Below are 17,700 nucleotides of genomic sequence, written 5' to 3'. Positions count from 1 at the left end.
ATGGAGGAAGAAAACAGAAAACAAATAATTCCAAAAGAAAGTGTCAAGTGCAACAGGCTATGCCCTGGCTCTTGGGTGTTTTCCTTTCTATGAGACTGGCTCTCTTTCTCTTAAACCTCATACTTAAAATCTATGCTAATTATTATTAATAACCTACCCCCCAAGGAAACAGTGTTGGCACCGTGTGAATAGCACACACAATAGGAGGGGTGCTTTTCTATCCTGGAGGGCTGGAGAGGAGCTGCACAGAAGAGCAGTACAGTTCAAGGTCAAGAGATCTGCATGCCAACTGTGTCAATGTCTGGTCCATATGGGAAAGCTGGTTTACATGCTAAAAGTTTATCATAAGGCAGCTAATTTGTTATTGATGTGTAGAGACCCACCTGGACCAGGAATTTATAGGGGGTTGTGAGATATCTGGGATGGGTACTAGGAACCAAACCTGCAAACCTGGGTCCCCTCTGAGAGCAGTGTATCTCTGTCCCTGTCCCTGCCCCCCCCCACAGACCCCCTAATCTGGAACCAACCATGTAGACTATGTTGGCTTCAAATTCAGAGATCTGCCCACCTTTGCATCCTGAGAGGCATCTAAGGCATACACCACCACACTGGGCCATAAAAAGTAAGTACTCCTACCTAACCAGCAGAGTCATTGTCTTAGCCCTGGGTATAGACTTGTAGACTTAATCATTTATCTGGTAACTGAGGAGTAAGGCCTTTCTTCCTTCCTTCCTTCCTTCCTTCCTTCCTTCCTTCCTTCCTTCCTTCCTTCCTTCCTTCCTTCCTTCCTTCCTTTCTTTCTTTCTCTCTTCATTATATGTAAGTACACTGTAGCTGCCTTCAGACAAACCAGAAGAGGTCACCCGATCTCAGTACAGATGGTTGTGAGCCACCATGTGGTTGCTGGGACTTGAACTCAGGACCTTGGGAAGAGCAGACAGCACTCTTAACCGCTGAGCCATCTCTCCAGCCCCAGAGTAAGGCTTTTCGATGATGAAGTTGAAGTTTTCGTATTTCAGGAATTCATCCGGTGATAACAGTCATAGTGACCCAAGCAGGACAGGAGACCAGAGGCAGGAACAGAAACAGTTCTGGGTGGGAAAATATTTGAAAATATTCCCTGATGTTTTGTTGGTTTGGATTTTCCTTGGGCTTTTATAGAAGACTAAAAAGAAGACAAACTTTGGCAAATAAAAGCTCATTCAGCAAGAGTGTGTGCTAGGCTCTGAGACTCTATAAAAAGACAAACTCAGTCCCCTGCTGAGGGTATGGTGCAGAGCAGCACATAAGCCACCCGGGGAGCCTTCACGTATACAGGTGTTCAGGACTCTCCCCTAGGGTTCTTATATTTGAGGTGACATCTGTACACAGGCATTTTTGTCTTTATGGCTTTATGTCTAAGGTTTTTTAAAAAGATTTATTATATTATTTATTATATGTAAGTACTTATATGTAAGTACATTGTAGCTGTCTTCAGACACCCCAAAAGAGGGCATCAGATCTCATGTGGTTGCTGGGATTTGAACTCAGGACCTTCAGAAGAGCAGTCAGTGCTCTTAACCTCTGAGCCATCTCTCCAGCCCTATGTCTAAGGTTTTAAATGTTTAAAAATACTTTATGAGTATGAGTGTTTCCTGCATGTACATGCATGCTTGGTGCCCACAGAAGTCAGAAGACAGCATCTATGGAGAGCTTTGTCTGTCCCTGTGGTTGCTGGGAATTGAACCCAGGTCCTTTGCAAGAGCAACACATGCTCTTAACCACTCAAGTTTGTCTTTATTGTTTTTCATTTTTGAAGACAGGGTCTTATATGTCCCAGGCTGGCTTGAAACTCACCTGGTGAGCACTTATCCACACCTGGCTTTATGCAGTGCTAGGTTGTATCCACACCTGGCTTTATGCAGTGCAAGGTTTGAACCAAGGACTTTGTATGTACTAGACAATCAGTCTTCCAACTGAGTTACACCCCTAGCCTTTTGTTTTAAAGTGTTTATGTGCTCTCAAGTACTGGTGTGTGGCTTCATAGCTGCCCATGTATGTACAAGCCTATGAAACCACAGGGTGATGTCTGTCTTACTCAATTGCTCTCCAGCTTATATAGTCAGATAGGGGCTCTCACCTGAACCCAGAGCCCACTACTTGGGGTAGTCTAACTAGCCAGCTTGTTCCAGGGCTTACCTGTTCTTCCCTCCTGCAGGTCGCTACACCCACTCAGCATTTACATGGTGGCTGAGCACCCAAAGTCTAGTCCCTTACTTGCATGGCAAGTGCCTTCCTTACCCACTGAACCATCTCCACCATTCATTTTCTTTTACCATTCCCTATAAATTCATTATTTTCTTACTATTCATATCTAGACTCCAGAGCGAATCAAATTATTCCTTTTTTCTTGTTGGTTTAGAGCTTTGAGGTAATGAATTAGAACCTCTAAGAATCTCCACTTTGTGCTGCCCTCTTCTTGTGGCAGGAAGGGTTCTGGGTATACCTGAGCTACACCTAAAGACTTTAAAAAAAAAAAAATTGTGTGTTCGTAGCTCTGGCTTACCTCCAACTCGGAGATCTGCCTGCCTCTGTCTCCCCAGTGCTGGGATTATAACATGAGCCATCAGGCCCAGCTTTTAAATGTGTGTGTAGGTGCCTGTGGAGGTCAGAAGAGGCATCAGATCCCCTGGAAGTGGAGTTACCATAAGTTGCGAGCTACTACGTGGGTACTGAGAATCAAACCTGAATCCTCTGGAAACTTGGCTGGTGCTTTGAACTGCTGAGCCATCGCTCCAGCTCCTTTTGCTCCGCTATTTTTAATGACAGATTCCTAGGTCTAGTATCTCCAAGTCTACTTGGTTTTGAGTCTCAGTGGTTGGCAGAGTTGGGAATTAGACGCAGTGAGTGGCAGATCTTGATGGAGGGCAAGCCCCTTTCACTTTTGACTGTCTTATTAACAGCGCCGACTAGTGGCAACTGCAGCTTAGCCCATTTTTACAGCGTGTACGTGTTGCCCAAAGGCACACAAACTTGTTTCTCCAGCTAGACAACAACTCTATCTTCTACAAGAAAAAGGGGGGTAAAAAACTTTTGGAAATTTCATGGACAAAACTGACAGAGGGCACAGTATCAGTTTTAACTTAAGAATTCACAACTTTCTCTCAAAAACCTGTCTCCTAATACTGATTATTTCCTACTAGGGACTTGTTTAGTCAGTGACAACAAACACTTGGAAACAGCTTTTCACGGTTAAGCCTTTAATCCGTGGATTCGCATTTTTTAATATTTTATATTACAGGTAATGTCAGGTGGATTCCCCCCTCTCTTCGAAACCAACAAGATTTTGAAATCCCCAAACATAATCATGTATGCAAAGAGTTTGGGTTAAAGAATCTTTTTTTGGGGGGGAGGGGCGGTTAAAGAATCTTACAAGTGGCTAAAGAGCAGGCAATTGGAGCAGGGAGAGAAAATACGGTTTTTGCTGGCTCTTCATCCTTATTTCGGTTCCAGTGGTTTGGAGCACAAACGTTCTCACTTAATAACTTCTAGCCTAGCTTGCTTGTAACACCTACCATTCTTGATTTTCTTGCCCTTTTCCGACAAATAGTTATTACTTAAAAAGTGGAGGGGAGTGATAAATATAACACGTATGCCCACGTCCAAGGGAAATTTTAAACATTTAACGTCCAGCTCTTGGGCCGCTAGTTGGCTCAGCGAGTAAAGGAACCGGCTAACACGACCTGACTTTGATCCTGGGAGCTACGCGGCCATGAGGAGTATCGGCTCCGGCATTTTGTCATTTGACTTTGACATGCTCCCGCGCACACAATAAATGGAAAAAAAAAAGTCCCAAACTCCAGTTCTTTTGCTATGTGATCATAGATGGACATTCACATCCTTTCCCTTTAAACTCAAGGTTATTTTTGGTCACCGAGGCCGCTTATAATTCAAGGGTATCTTTGCGTGTACATCTTTATCCACATGTCCCACCTTCGGAGGGTATGGTGCAGGCTGTCGCGAGGCCGCCATCGCCGCGTGGTGGGTGAATGATGGGCCTCACGGCGTCCGGGAACCCACCCTCCACGCGGCAGCTCGGCCGCCATTGAGCGCGTTCTCCAAGACCCGGCACCTAGCGACAACTGCGCAGGCGCCAAAGCCTAACGCGCGGAAGCGGAAATCAGCGTTGGGCGCGCGGACGACTCAGCGGCCTGTAACCATGCGCGGCTTGGAGAAGCAGGGCTCGTGTGCTACGGCGGCCCCATGTGGGTGCGTTCAGCCGGCCCTGGAGGCAGGTAACGTTATGGAAAAAGGTGGCGCCGCACCCTAAGCTAGGCGGCCCGCTTCCCTGGCCAGAAGAACGCGAGCCACCTGACGTACATTCTTGTCCTTGCCGCCAAAGTAAGGGTCACGTGTCTCGACGACCACGTGACATGCTAAGGCTAACGGGAGTGACGTATTAGGATCTTGGTACACGGGGTGTGGTCTGGGCTTAGTTTCAGTACAGTAGCTGCGTCGGCCACGTGTGTAGTGTGGTCTTTTTCCGTAGGGGGTTACAGGAAGGTGGGATGTGTGTGACTGATGCCCTCATTTGGTCCAAGTTTCTTCGCCTTTAATCTTTTCCCACCAGTACATGGATGAGGATTTAAAAACAAAACCCCCAAACAAACAAAAACTATACAGTAGTAATTGTAAATATTCTTGGAGAAAACGTCAAAGTTGTCAGAAGCGCACACAATATAGATGGAGAGAGAAAGGCAGTTTATATAGATAATTTACAGGGTGGTGTCAGCTTTTATAGAATTCAAAATGTATTGTTTAGGCTCGAAAGTACATATGATAAGATCTCTTTCTGAAAGGAAGTAAACGATGATAAAGATCAGATTGCAGCTCCTGGAAGCAGTCGACAGAGATGCAAGAAGTGGCACTGAGGTCTTTGGAGTGGCTGGCAGGTGTATTATGCTTTAACTTACATACATACTATATGTGTATGTATGTATATATATATATATATATATATATATATATATATATATATATATATTCTTTTCCCCCCTCTGTATAAGAGTATTTTTGTCTCCACACTCCTACCCTGGAGACAGGATTTTTCTGTGAAGCCCCGGCTGGCCTGTGCTCACTCTGTAGACCAGGCTGTCCTCTTGTTGGTTTAGAGCTTTGAGGTAATGAATTAGAACCTCTAAGAATCTCCACTTTGTGCTGCCCTCTTCTTGTGGCAGGAAGGGTTCTGGGTATACCTGAGCTACACCTAAAGACTTTAAAAAAAAAAAAATTGTGTGTTCGTAGCTCTGGCTTACCTCCAACTCAGGGATCTGCCTGCCTCTGTCTCCCAAGGATTTAAAATAGGTCTAATACATCACAACAGTAAAAAGAGTTTGTATAAGCAAAAAGCAAGGAAACATATTGTGAGAGTTAGTGCTAGATCTTACTGGTTGTGCTAATAAGATATAATAGGATAGATAGGTTTGATGCAAATTAAATAAAATGGAGATCTGGAGTGTCCCTATAAAGAACATAAAAAGAAATAATTATAAATTATAGTTTATACTGCATAATATACAATCAACACATGTATTAATATAATTTATGAATTTTTATGACTATAAGTAAAAATTGAGGTGGGTATGCTGGTGCACAGTTGTGATCCCAGCAGTTAGGGGATGGGGCTAATGCTGGAGGTGTATACGTTTGAGGCTGGCATGAGTTACATAGCAGGACTTTATTTAAACATGATTTTAATAGTTGTGTTGTACCTAGATTTTAGAACTATGAAGTCAATACTGAGAGGAAAACATGTTTTCTTACCTCTTGGACCCTTTGAGTAATGATTCTCATCCAGTTTTCTTCCATAGGGAATCTTTTAACTGAGCCAATAGGGTACTTGGAATCATGTTTCCCAGCCAAGATTGGCACTCCAAGGCAGCCATCCATCTGTAGCCACTCCAGAGCCTGTTTGAAGATCAGAAAGAACATCTTTAATAACCCTGAGCATTCCTTGATGGGCCTAGAAGAGTTTTCTCATGTTTGGTAAGTCGTTTTCTGGTTAGAAGTGGCAGCTCGGGCCCTGAGAGAGTGTGACAAATGAAGGCAGCTTTGAGGTTTGTCAGCTATACCACCCTCGTCTATATATATGGATTATGTATGGATTCCCATATTCAATTTGTGCATTTGATTGTTTGCATACTTGGACACCATTAGGAATTTGTGATTCACTGACGGAACATGTTTTAATACTGCTTGTTTTAATTATGACGTCTCTCTTCTGTTTAGCTTTAACTAAACACCTCCTTGATTCTGCCTGTGGGTCATTATGCTGGTCTCTAGAACAAGACTCAGCAGACTGTGGTCTGTGGACGACACATGGTCTATTGCTTACATTATACATTTATGGGATCACAGCTGTGCCGACTGTAGCAGCATTCTGTGTATTTTCTGTGGCATACCTATTGGTTTACGTATTGTGTGTGGCTACCAGTGTAAAACTCTGCTCCATTTGCAGAATAGTTGAAACAGTGACTGGCTGGCCACAAATCCTAAAATATTAATCATTCGACCTTTTACAGAAGAAGTTCATGGGCCTTGTTGTAGGCCCTTGAAGAATTCTGTGTACTCTTCCTAAAAGACAAAAAAAAAAGCCTTAGAAATTTGGATACTTCTTGCTGTCATCAGGAATTCTGTTTCTGTCCATGTTTACCTTGTCACAGGGAAGTACAGTGCTGTTTTTAGTTTATCTTCTTAATTACTATTGGCTCATGCTAGCTGTTTGATGGCTCCTGTGTAAGTTGCATGTTCTTGTTCTTTGCTGTGAGTCCTTTGAGTTGAGTTCTTGGTGACTTATGTGAGGATGACTTATATATCGTCAATATTGGCTGACTCACTGTGTATAGTGAACATTTCCTAGACCTGAATTTAATGGTTTAATGAATTCAGCACTGTTACTGTTTTCCCTCATGCTTCTGGCTTTCATATTCTGTTTAGAAAGGCCTCTGTTAAGTTGAACTTTTCTGAACTTCAATTTCTTTACCCTTAGAGTGAGGGCTAAGTTGTACTTCCTATTGCTAAGGTACAAAATGGGTATGAAAATGTCTAGTATACTACATGGAAACAGCAGCCACTTAGAAGCAGTGTGTCAAGTCTGTTAAGTTCCTACTGTATGCCGGTCATTGTGTTGGGTACAAAGAATGTGGAGGTGAAGGGGGGAGGGCCTATTTTCTTTTGACTGATAACCTTAATAAGAACTGTTCTTCCTGTTCATTAGTGGGAGATCACAGTCCCTTCTCAAATCATTATACAAAAATAATTTGTCCCTTTGTTAAATAAGTGTTTTGGTTTGTTTTCAATAGGATTTTGTTTGTTTTTCACAAAAATGGCCATTTGAACTACAAGGCAAAAGTGCAGCCGCCCAGGCTGAATGGGGCAAAGACTGGAGTGTTCTCCACACGGAGCCCTCATCGCCCTAATGCCATAGGGCTGACGCTGGCCAAGCTGGAGAAGGTGGAAGGTAACTCTCTCTCTTTGTCTTTGTCTTACTCCGGGAAAAGTCGGCTGGCATTCTCTGCTAGCTGCTGCTCATGCCTACACTGTCCATGTCGCCTTTGAGTGCCCCCAGCCCTTAGGAACGTGTGATGATTGAGGGCGTCAGCCAGCATTGGAGACACTTAGGAAACACTGCAGACAGGCCTGTGAAAGATGCTCAGGGCCTAGTTTATCATTCCACTCTAAAAACCAGTGCTGTTTTTAAGAACTCATAGGTTTTATAAGCATTAGATTAGTAAAAAGATTGCTTAAGACTTGGGATGTAGGAAATACAAGATGATTAAATTATACTGGCTATTTTCAGGTATGATGCATAGTGCCTAGTTGTTGGTGCATTTCTGGAAAGCAGAACAAAGGTGTCCTTACTTCTTGCAAGCTGAAAGGAGAGACATTTGAGCTACAGTGCAGGCCATCAGCTGTGCTGTGTGCTGGTGACCTGGGATAGAATTACATTGTAGGCCTTAGCAATGTCAGGATTACACTGTAGGCCTTAGCAATGTCAGGATGTAGAAGTGCCACAGCAGAATACTGGATTGGTTTTAACTATGTTCTTGTATAACCTAGTCAGATGTTTTCAGAGAGCTTCTATTTGTTTGTTGTTGGTTTGGTTTGGTTTTTTTATTGTTTTTGGTCCAGGGTCTTTTGTATTCAGGTTGGCCTTGAAATCCATATAGAACCGAAGATGACCTTAAACTTCTGACCTCCTTCCTCTACCTTCCGAGTGCTGTTATTACAAGAGCAGGTCACAACAGTCAGTTTATGTGGCGCTGTGGGTTGAACGGAGGGCTTTGTGCATAGTAGGAAAGCACTCTGCCAACTGAGTTCCACCCAAAGAACTTCTCACTACATTTTTGTTAGAGAGGCAGAAGGTGAGAGCATGGGGGTAGGAGTGGAGAGCCTATTCCAGGCTGCATCTCCATTGCTTGCTTGTGAGCAGAAGCATGAATTGCCTCTTGGTCTCTAAAGGGATTTTGCTGAGGGTCTTACATGACAGGTTCTCAATGTTCCTCAGGGCTGTTTTGTTCTGTTTGGGCCCTGTACACTGCTAAATTGTGCTCAGTTGTTAGGTGAGTTGTCCAGCAAATTTAGTTGCTCATCCACCTGCTTTTGTCAAGGTGGCTTATCAAATTGAACAATAGCATTTAGGACATTTTCTGATCATTCATGCAAATGGCATTTTTTTATTGGATATTTTCTTTATTTACATTTCAAATGTTATCCCGTTTCCTGGTTTCCCTCCCTTCTGAAACCCCCTATCCCATTCTCCCTCCCACTGCTTCTATGAGGGTGTTCCTCCACCCATCCACACACTCCTACCTCCCTGCCCTTGATTCCCCTACACTGGGGCATCTATCAAGCCTTCATAGGACTAAGGACCACTCCTCCCATTGATGCATGACAAGGCCAGCAAACAGCATGTTTTGATTACTTTTTTATTGCTGTGATAAGACACTATGACTAAGTCAATTTATAAAAGTCAATGTTTACTCAGGGATTACAGTTTCCAAAGATTAATTACAGTCCATAATTATCATGGTGGAGAGCATTTCTGTGGGCAGGCTTGGGGTAGTAGCTGAGTGCTTACTTCTTGATCCAAATGCATGAAGTGGAGAGAGATAACTTTGAGATTTCAAAGCCCAACCCAATGACATACCTTCTCCAGCAAGACCTGTCTCCTAATCCTTTCTAAACAGTCCCACCAGCTAGGGACTAAGTATTTGGATCCACAAACCTTTGGAGCCTGTTTGAACTCAGACCACCACACTGCACTTTTTTTTTTTTTAAATCATTGACTTTGTGCCAGGTCTTGTAAATGGTAGAGATACATTGGTGATTAACTCAAATAAAAATTCCTGCTTATACAGAACTTAGCCTTCTGTTGAGGGAGATGAGATCAGGAAAGTGAATGGGCGAACAGTAATCAATAATGAATAATGTAGGGGTGGAAATAGAGTGCTTCTTTTTATACCTATCATAAAAGGTCATGAGCCTGTCAGTCCTGTGTTAGAAGGTCATAATAAATGTTGTTCATGCACAGGGACAAATAATAGCATGAGCCATGAACACTGTAGGAGTTTCTCATGAACTCTCAGGTTCTCCTTTGTATTCAGTCATTTAAATAGCGCAGGGTCATCTTTCCAAAGTTCTAGGTTTGCACACAGCATGTCTAATATCTGGGTATTCATGCAATCATGTTTTTCTTAAGTAGAGTCAGAGTCAGTGTGAGCACACGATGTGTTTTGGTTTTTGTTCAGCCAGTGTTCCCAGAGTCAGGATAGTCCTGTACCAGTAGCAGGATGTGCACAACACCTATCCAAGTGGGACAGCAGGAGACCTTAATATTTAGTCATAGGGCCTTGTGCCCTGATGACTTTTTGAACCTTTTTTTTTTTAAGATTTATTTATTTATTATATGTAAGTACACTGTAGCTGTCTTCAGACACACCAGAAGAGGGCATCTTCAGACACACCAGATCTCATTACAGATGGTTGTGAGCCACCATGTAGTTGCTGGGATTTAACTCAGGACCCCTGGAAGAGCAGTCAGTGCTCTTAACTGCTGAGCCATCTCTCCAGCCTGACTTTTTGGGTCTTTATGGACATTTCTTGGTCTGTATTAACAGAAATGATTCAAAGCGTATCCGTTTATAGACAGAACACATTGATGATGTGTTTAAAACCTTGCTATTTTTCCAGGGGCCAACTGAATGGGCTCATCTTTGCCGCTCCTCTTCTGTGAGGTTGTTTGTCAGAGTTCAGTTCCTCATAGATGTAGGGTTGAGGATCTCAGCTTTCTGCTGGTATTGGCTGGAAACACCCTCAGGTCCTAAAGCTGCCCATATTTCTAGGACATCTTATGGCTGCTTGCCACCTGGGCTTCCCCACTGCGCCTGTGCAGTTCATCAGTCTGCAGGGAGAGTTCATTGGGTTGAGTCTGTGGTCAGCGAGGAGTCCTATATGGAACTCATCATAGAGCTCTTTGCCATGTTCGGTGGCTTAGATGTAAGTTGAACTCAGAGAAGGGGTCGCACGGGGAATGAGCAGCAAATTGGGGAATGTCGGACCTTCTGAAGTCTGCTTGCCACTGTGGAAATGCACGTTGGTCTTGGTGACACACTGAGGACTGACGTGTGCGGTGTCCTCTGTGAGACCCAGAAGAAAAAGAGCCAGGAAGATTTGTAAATGACGTGTTCTATGAGAGCCTTGAAGAGTAGTAGTTTGGTAGATGGAGATGTGGGTTTGCAGTCAGTAAGGGGGGGCTCATTGAGGTCAAGGTAGGTGTTTGAGAGAGACTTAGGGGATAATCCTGCCCTCCATTTGCCTTTCTCATCATCCACTGTAGACCCATAAGAGGATCTCTGTCTCCCTTTAGGTGGAGCTGTCTACCTGTCTGGAGTTGACATGATAGACGGCACACCTGTGCTAGACATAAAGCCCTACATTGCTGACTACGACTCACCACAGAACCTCAGTGTACACAATGACCACCATAAGCTGAGGGCTGAGGCCCAGGTTGATGGCACGGCCAACAGTTGTGACCAGCTGCTGCTCTCAGGGCGTGGGAAAGTACAGCCTCGCCAGAGCACCAAGGAGAGACCGAAATGCCTTGAAGACAGGACCTCAGGAGAAAACTCTCAGAAGTCCAGAGACATGTCAGAAATCCAGCACACTTTGCCAGAAGACAGAGAGAGAGCGTTGGATCTGGCACTGGAACCAAGCCGAGGTGAGAGCATGGATATGCCCGAAAATCAGCTTGGCCCACCGGAACTGAAGAGCTTTCTGGAAGAAGGCACAGATAGACCAAGGAAAGTAGAAGGTGCCTTGGTCCTGCCGGGGAGCAGTGCAGAAACACAGTGGGATGCTTCCTACCGTGCCAGGACAGCTGACAGAGTGCCCTACAGTGTTGTCCCCAGCTGGGTGACAGAGGCTCCTGTAGCCCCTTTACAAGTCCGGTTTACTCCTCACGCAGAGATGGATCTGAGGAAGCTCAATTCAGGAGGTGAGTGTGGGTACCCTGGGTGTGTGTGTGTTAGCTACAGACCCAGTTAAATGATGGGCTTGTCTTTATAACGAATCTCGTCACGGTTGACACTGGTGAAAGCGTTTATATATGTGGAGTACTTGTCATGGCTGGGCTTTGAGGAGCAGGTGATGAACTCTGGGTGCACTGGCACTGGTGCTTTCCCTTGAGGACGGTTTAGGTGGTGATGAGTCCGGGTGCTCGCTCAGAAGGCGTCTGTGGAGAGTGGCTGCTGCCTGAGGACGTGTCCCTTGACTTGGCCCTTCTCTTTCATTTAATATTTATTTGATTATTTAAATCATGTGTATGCATGTGTATCTGTCTAGGGATATGTAGAGGTCAGAGGAGGCTTTGTATCTCTTAGAGCTGGAGTTACAGGCATATGAGCTGCCCAACATGGGTACTAAAAACCTAATTCAGGTCCTTTGTATGAGCAGCCAGTGTTCTTAACCGTTGGGCCACATCTCCAGCTCTGCTTGCCATCTCTGTTCTTTTTTTGAATAGCAGTGGCTTGTGCTTGGTCTATACTTGGACGCACTCAATTTCTTACTTGCTTCCCTATCTAGCCAAAGAGGTATCTGTTTTATTCTGTCAGGGCCCCCTAGGATCTCACAGCACAGAAGACCCTCCTGCCATAGTGCTTTCCCCACCGGCAGGCACTTCCTGCCAAAGAAGGGTCACAGGACCTGTTGTGGAGCGTATTTAACACACGGTTCTTAGCATGTGTTTCCCCAGTCCACAGCAGATGGAGAATGAAGGAAGCTGCTGGCTGTTGAGAGGTGGGAATGAGGATGCTAGCAAGTAGCTGGTTTCCAAGGAGATGACAGATATCCAAAGGGTTGAGAGCCGTTCTTGTGTTACTTGTCAGTAAACAGCCAGCATGACCATAGCAAGAGGGACATGCGCTGTTTACTGTGCAGTTCTTCCCCAGCTTCTCCAGCACTGTTCTGGCCTTAGGGAGAAACAGCAGTGAGAAAAGGGGATCAGAAAACCCCTGCCCTGGTCTACGGAGCTTGCTTTCTAATAGGTGAAGAGACGAAAGCTCAGGTATAGGAAGTCAGCACACTGCTGTGCAAAGTACACAGAAACACTGTCAGGAGGTGATGGTGGCACAGGACATAGCAAAGAAAAGGGCAATGTCAGCAAGTTACATTTAGAAATAGATGCGGTCTTAGTTAGGGTTTGCTGCTGTGAACAGACACCATGACCAAGGCAAGTCTTAATAAGGACAACGTTTAATTGGGGCTGGCTTACAGGTTCAGAGGCTCAGTTCATTATCAAGGTGGGAGTATGGCAGCGTCCAGGCAGATATAGGGCTGTAAGAGCTGAGAGTTCTACATCTTCATCTGAAGGCTGCTAGGAGAAGACTGGCTTCTAGGCAGCTAGGAAGAGGAACTTAAAGCCCACACCCACAGTGACACACCTACTCCAAGGCTACACCTCCATATAGTGCCACTCTCTGGGCCAAACGAATTCGGACAACTCCAGCTTGTCTTGCCTGTTTTGGAGGCCTATGTAAAATACACAGCGTTTGTTATTTTGGAGGTGTACATATTAACTCTAATGACAGTAAATACTTGATGAAGGTGATCGTCTCTGAAATGAGTAGGTTTCCAGACCCTCTTCTTTTATGTGAGGTGCAGACCGAACACTTTACATGCTGAAGCTCATTGATCCGAGTTTGACCTGCGTGGTTGTAATGGCAGGCTTCTTCTTTCTCCTCGCAGATGCTAGTCAGCCGTCATTTAAGTACTTCCACTCCGCAGAGGAAGCCAAGCGTGCCATTGAGGCTGTGCTGTCAGCAGATCCTCGGTCTGTGTACCGCCGGAAGCTCTGCGAGGACCGCCTTTTCTTCTTCACTGTGGACACAGCACATGTCACCTGCTGGTTTGGTGATGGCTTCGCAGAGGTTGTGAGGATTAAACTGGCTTCTGAGTCTGTTCAGGTGGCTGACCCTGAGGAATCCTTGGCGGCCCTGGGGTCTTGAGCCCACTGTGTTTTCAGAAGCTCCATTGGCATCTGATGTGCCTGCTCTTGTCATCTTACTGCTTTGGTTGGTGCTGGTTTTTGTTTTTCTTTTTTTCTTTTATAAAGACATTATTTATTTTATTATATTACTTATATTCTTTTTTAATCCTATGGATTAAATCCCTGCATTTGAGGGTCTCTCTCTCTCTCTGTCTGAGCTTTGAATATTCTTGCGTTAGAAAGCCCTTCCCCCACCCTCAGGAAAGTCATTGCTGGTGTGGTTTTGCCTTACTCTGTGGCTGAAGAAGCTGCTGTGACTCAGCTTTAGATGGTTAAGATGAAACGGATGAGGTGTGGGACAGAGTTCGAGGCAGACCCTTGTGTAGCCCAGGCTAGCCTGAAACTCTGATTCTCCTCTCAGTCTCCTGGGTATGGGATTACAGCCTTCACCACCACACCTGGCTCAAGATTCATTTTGTGCCGCAAGTCATGGTTTGTGGAGGAGGTAGACATAAACAAGACAGCGTATTACAGGTTGATAAACTAATTAACACCACACAGTTCCATGCCATGTAGGAAGTGATTGTAAGAATGTGTGGCCTGTAGGAGATTTTAATGAGATGGGCTGAGATAACTGAAGATTTACAATCGGAGTAACCAAATTAGACACCTGTCAACATGACGCTCTTTCCTAATCAGGCTGCAGATCTCAGAGCTGATTGATCACGGTTTGGAAACGACCCCACGGCCTGTGGAAACTTGTCCAGCCATGGCGGCTGATGGCATTTCTCTCCTAAGCCAGATTGCTGTGTAGCTGTTTACTTCCTTTGACATTTGGGACAAGGTCTTAAATTCAGTTGTTCTAAAGCTTTTTTTTTTTTTTTTTTTTTTTTTTTTTTTAAACAAAACAAAACGAAATGGTTGTTAGAAGTTGTAAAATAGCACAGAGGTCTCTTTTAGCCTTTATCTGGCTTCTTCCATAAGGAAGATCTAGACATATCGTATAGAGTTCTAGCTCAGAAGTTGGCATTCTGATGCGGCTTTGTTGATGTGTTCTGTTCATGTAGGTGTGTTTTGTGTGGATAGTCTGCGTGTGTGGGTGTGGGTGTAGAGGCCAGAAGTGGCATTCACACTTATTTTTTTAATAATATTTTATGTATGATGTACACTGTCGGCCATCTTCAGACTCACCAGAAGAGGGCATCAGATCCTATTACAGATGGTTGTGAGCCACCATGTGGGTGCTGGGATTTGAACTCAGGACCTCTAGAAGAGCAGTCAGTGCTCTTAACTGTTGAGCCATTTCTCCAGCTCCTACATTTTAAAAACAATTTAAAAAAAACCCTTGGAGTTTTGCATGGTGGTACATACCTTTAATCCCAGCAGAGTTTGAGGCCAGCCTGGTCTAGAGAATGAGTTTCAGGACAGTCAGGGCTATGCAGAGAATCTCTGTCTCATTTTTTGACAAATATAACAAACAAACAAACAAACAAACATCCTTGCAAATAAATAAGATCACCCAAATTTACCAGATCCAAAGACTCTACAACTTACTGAATGTCTAGAGTTAGAATTAGCATTTGGGATGGAAGCTGTAGAGCGTCACATGAACTTTACGGACTGAATATATTTTATACTATTTTTATTTTACTTTTTTGAGACAGAGTCTCATGATATACCTCTGGCTGTCTGGAATTCACTCTGTAGATGAGTTTGGCCTTGTCTCACAGAGGTCCACCTGCCTCTGCCTCCCAAGTGCTGCACAGTGCCCAGCTAAATGAGTTTTCTGTTTTGAATAAATTTTATACTCTTAACCACCACCAAAACACAAGATCTGTGGCAGAGTTCGAACTAGGAAAACAAACCATTAGCTTCATATCCTCTTATAAAATGTGTGTTTATCACCTCTTAGAAATCCTTATTGTCATGACTTTTAGGTGTGTGTACATTTGTATGCGGGTTTTCCAGACGTAAACAGGAACCCGGGAACTGCTGGGCACGGGCGCTAGAACTGAACTCAGTACTCGGAGGCTTTAATTATGTGTAGGAGGGTTTCACCCAGGTGTACACGTGTTCACCACCTGCATGCCGGGCACTGAGGAGGTCAGAACACTAGATTCCCTAGAACTGGATCTCAGATGGTTGTGAGCTGCTGTGTGGGTGCTGGGAATCAAACCTCAGCCTCTGTAAGAACAAGTGCTCTTAACCACTGAGCCTTCTTCCCAGCCCCTCTCTCTCTTCAAAACAAAACAAAGCAACCTTTTTATTCTTGGAGACGTTTTCATCATATTCACCCCTCCTCCACCTCTTCCCAGGCCTATCCCCTAACTTTGTGTCCTTTTTAAAACAAAGCATCTTCAGGAGCTGCCCCTGATATTGGGTGTGGCCTTTCCCTGGGGCTGACTGACTTACCAGGGCCTGCAGGCTTACACAAAACTCTTCTTCTCCCAGCAGCTAAGGGCTGCCAACAGCTCCATGGCCTAGTGGGGGAATTTGGTGTCTAACTTCCATCTCCATGCAGGATTTGGCTGCTGAGCTTGTGCAGGTCCAGTGCGTGCTGTCAAAGCACTGTGAGTTCACATGTGCAGTTGCTCTGCTGTGTCCAGAAGACGCTTGTATAGTGGTCCGTCATCTCCGGCTTCCACTTCTCACATTCCTTCTTAGTAATGATCCATGCACCTTGGGAGGGTTAGGTGTGGTTCAGGTGTTCCACTTAGGGCTGAGCATTCTGAAATCTCTTACTCTTTGCATATAGAATAGAAGGTTGAGAGCAGCAAGATCTGTGGGCGCAAACATAAGTAGGTATTATTTTTCCACTTAGACTGTACTCCCTCCCTCTCCCTCTCCCAACGGAAGAGAAGAACAATCATCAGTGGAAGAGGAGGTGCAGCAGAGAGCCGGACCCAGCAGGAGAGCAGCACCTAGAGCCGCTTCAATGCTCCTGACGCCCCAGTCCTCTAGCCTGGCCACAAGTGCCCTTACCCACTGGGCCATCTCACTGCCCCCTCTCCCCCAAGGCCTGGTCTTTTCCTGACTGAAGCTAAGACTGCTCTTCACATCGTCAGGGGAAGAATATAATTGAAAACTACCCAACCAAGAAAACAAAACCCAAGAAAGTGCACATGGCACAGATGGGCTCACAAAGCTGCAAATACTTGTTGAAGTCCTTTTCAGAAAGAAAGACTGCTGGCTATTGATCCTGAACAGTGATTCTCTGAAGTGGTGCTTCGAGATCTAGAAATGTTTCTTGTGAATGGAGTTTTTTTTCTTTTTAAAGATTTATTTATTTATTGTATGTATGTATGTAAGTACACTGTAGCTGTCTTCACACACTCTAGAAGAGAGCGCCAGATCTCATTTACAGATGGTTGTGAACCACCATGTGGTTGCTGGGATTTGAACTCAGGACCTTCGGAAGAGCAGTCAGTGCTCTTAACCGCTGAGCCATCTCTCCAGCTCCGTGAATGGAGTTTTTATGTTATCGCATACTTCTAAGATACTCATTGTGGTTTGAAAGGGATTATATGTAATTGTTAGAAAATTTGTAGAGTAAAAGGTAAATCATATTTTTATATTTTCCATCACATACCATGACTAAAAGGCAAGTTGGGGAGAGAGGGTTTATTTGGCTTATACTTTGATATTGGTGTTCATTATTGAAGGGAGTAAGAACAAGAACTCAGATGGGCAGGAGCTTGGAGGCAGGAGCTGATGCAGACACCATGGAGGGGTGCTGCTTACTGGCTTGCTCCTCATGGCTTGCCCAGCCTGCTTTATAGAACCCAGGACCACCAGCCTAGTAGTGGGACGGCACCACTCACCAATCACTGATGAAAGGAAACTCCCTATAACCAGAATTTTTTTTTTTCCTCTTTTGGTTTTTCGAGACAGGGTTTCACAGTGTAGCCCTGGCTGTCCTGGAACTCATTCTGTAGACCAGGCTGGCCTTGAACTCAGAGATCCGCCTGCCTTTGCCTCCCAAGTGCTGGGATTGAAGGTGTGTACCACCACTGCCTGGCTAGCCAGATCTTATGCAGGCATTTTTCCCCAACTGAGGCTCCTTCTTCTCCTCTGACTCTAGCTTGTGTTAAATTGGCACACAAAACTAGCCACTTCACCATCCATTTGTACAAAATGAAGTAATACAAATCCTTGCATATACATGTGTAGAAAGTTCT

At 44.6% G+C, this 17,700-nt stretch overlaps 1 protein-coding gene across 5 annotated transcripts; it reads left to right on the top strand.

Annotated features, from left to right (window-relative positions):
- Positions 1-34: 34 nt before the first annotated feature.
- On the top strand, positions 35-17,088 carry Trmo (tRNA methyltransferase O). Of its 5 annotated transcripts, none has more exons than XR_390347.1 (6): positions 35-622; positions 5,850-6,024; positions 7,341-7,498; positions 10,907-11,533; positions 13,282-13,607; positions 16,344-17,088. XR_390347.1 is itself a non-coding variant. In NM_029086.2 (6 exons), the coding sequence occupies exons 1-6, from the start codon at positions 4,199-4,201 to the stop codon at positions 16,554-16,556; spliced, it is 1,467 nt and encodes a 488-aa protein (NP_083362.1). In that variant the 5' UTR covers positions 4,169-4,198; the 3' UTR covers positions 16,557-16,617. The 5 variants fall into 5 exon arrangements, 4 of the variants coding, with proteins under 4 accessions (XP_017175911.1, XP_017175912.1, NP_001334024.1 ...); NM_029086.2 differs by lacking the exon at positions 35-622 and adding an exon at positions 4,169-4,274 and having other exon boundaries at positions 13,282-13,499; positions 16,344-16,617; XM_017320422.1 differs by lacking the exon at positions 16,344-17,088 and having other exon boundaries at positions 13,282-13,720.
- Positions 17,089-17,700: the final 612 nt, after the last annotated feature.

The sequence above is a fragment of the Mus musculus genome, chromosome 4, assembly GCF_000001635.26.
Source record: "Mus musculus strain C57BL/6J chromosome 4, GRCm38.p6 C57BL/6J".
Classification (NCBI taxonomy): domain Eukaryota; kingdom Metazoa; phylum Chordata; class Mammalia; order Rodentia; family Muridae; genus Mus; species Mus musculus.
Note: the sequence above shows the minus strand (reverse complement) of the source record. Positions and strands in the feature narration are given on the sequence as shown.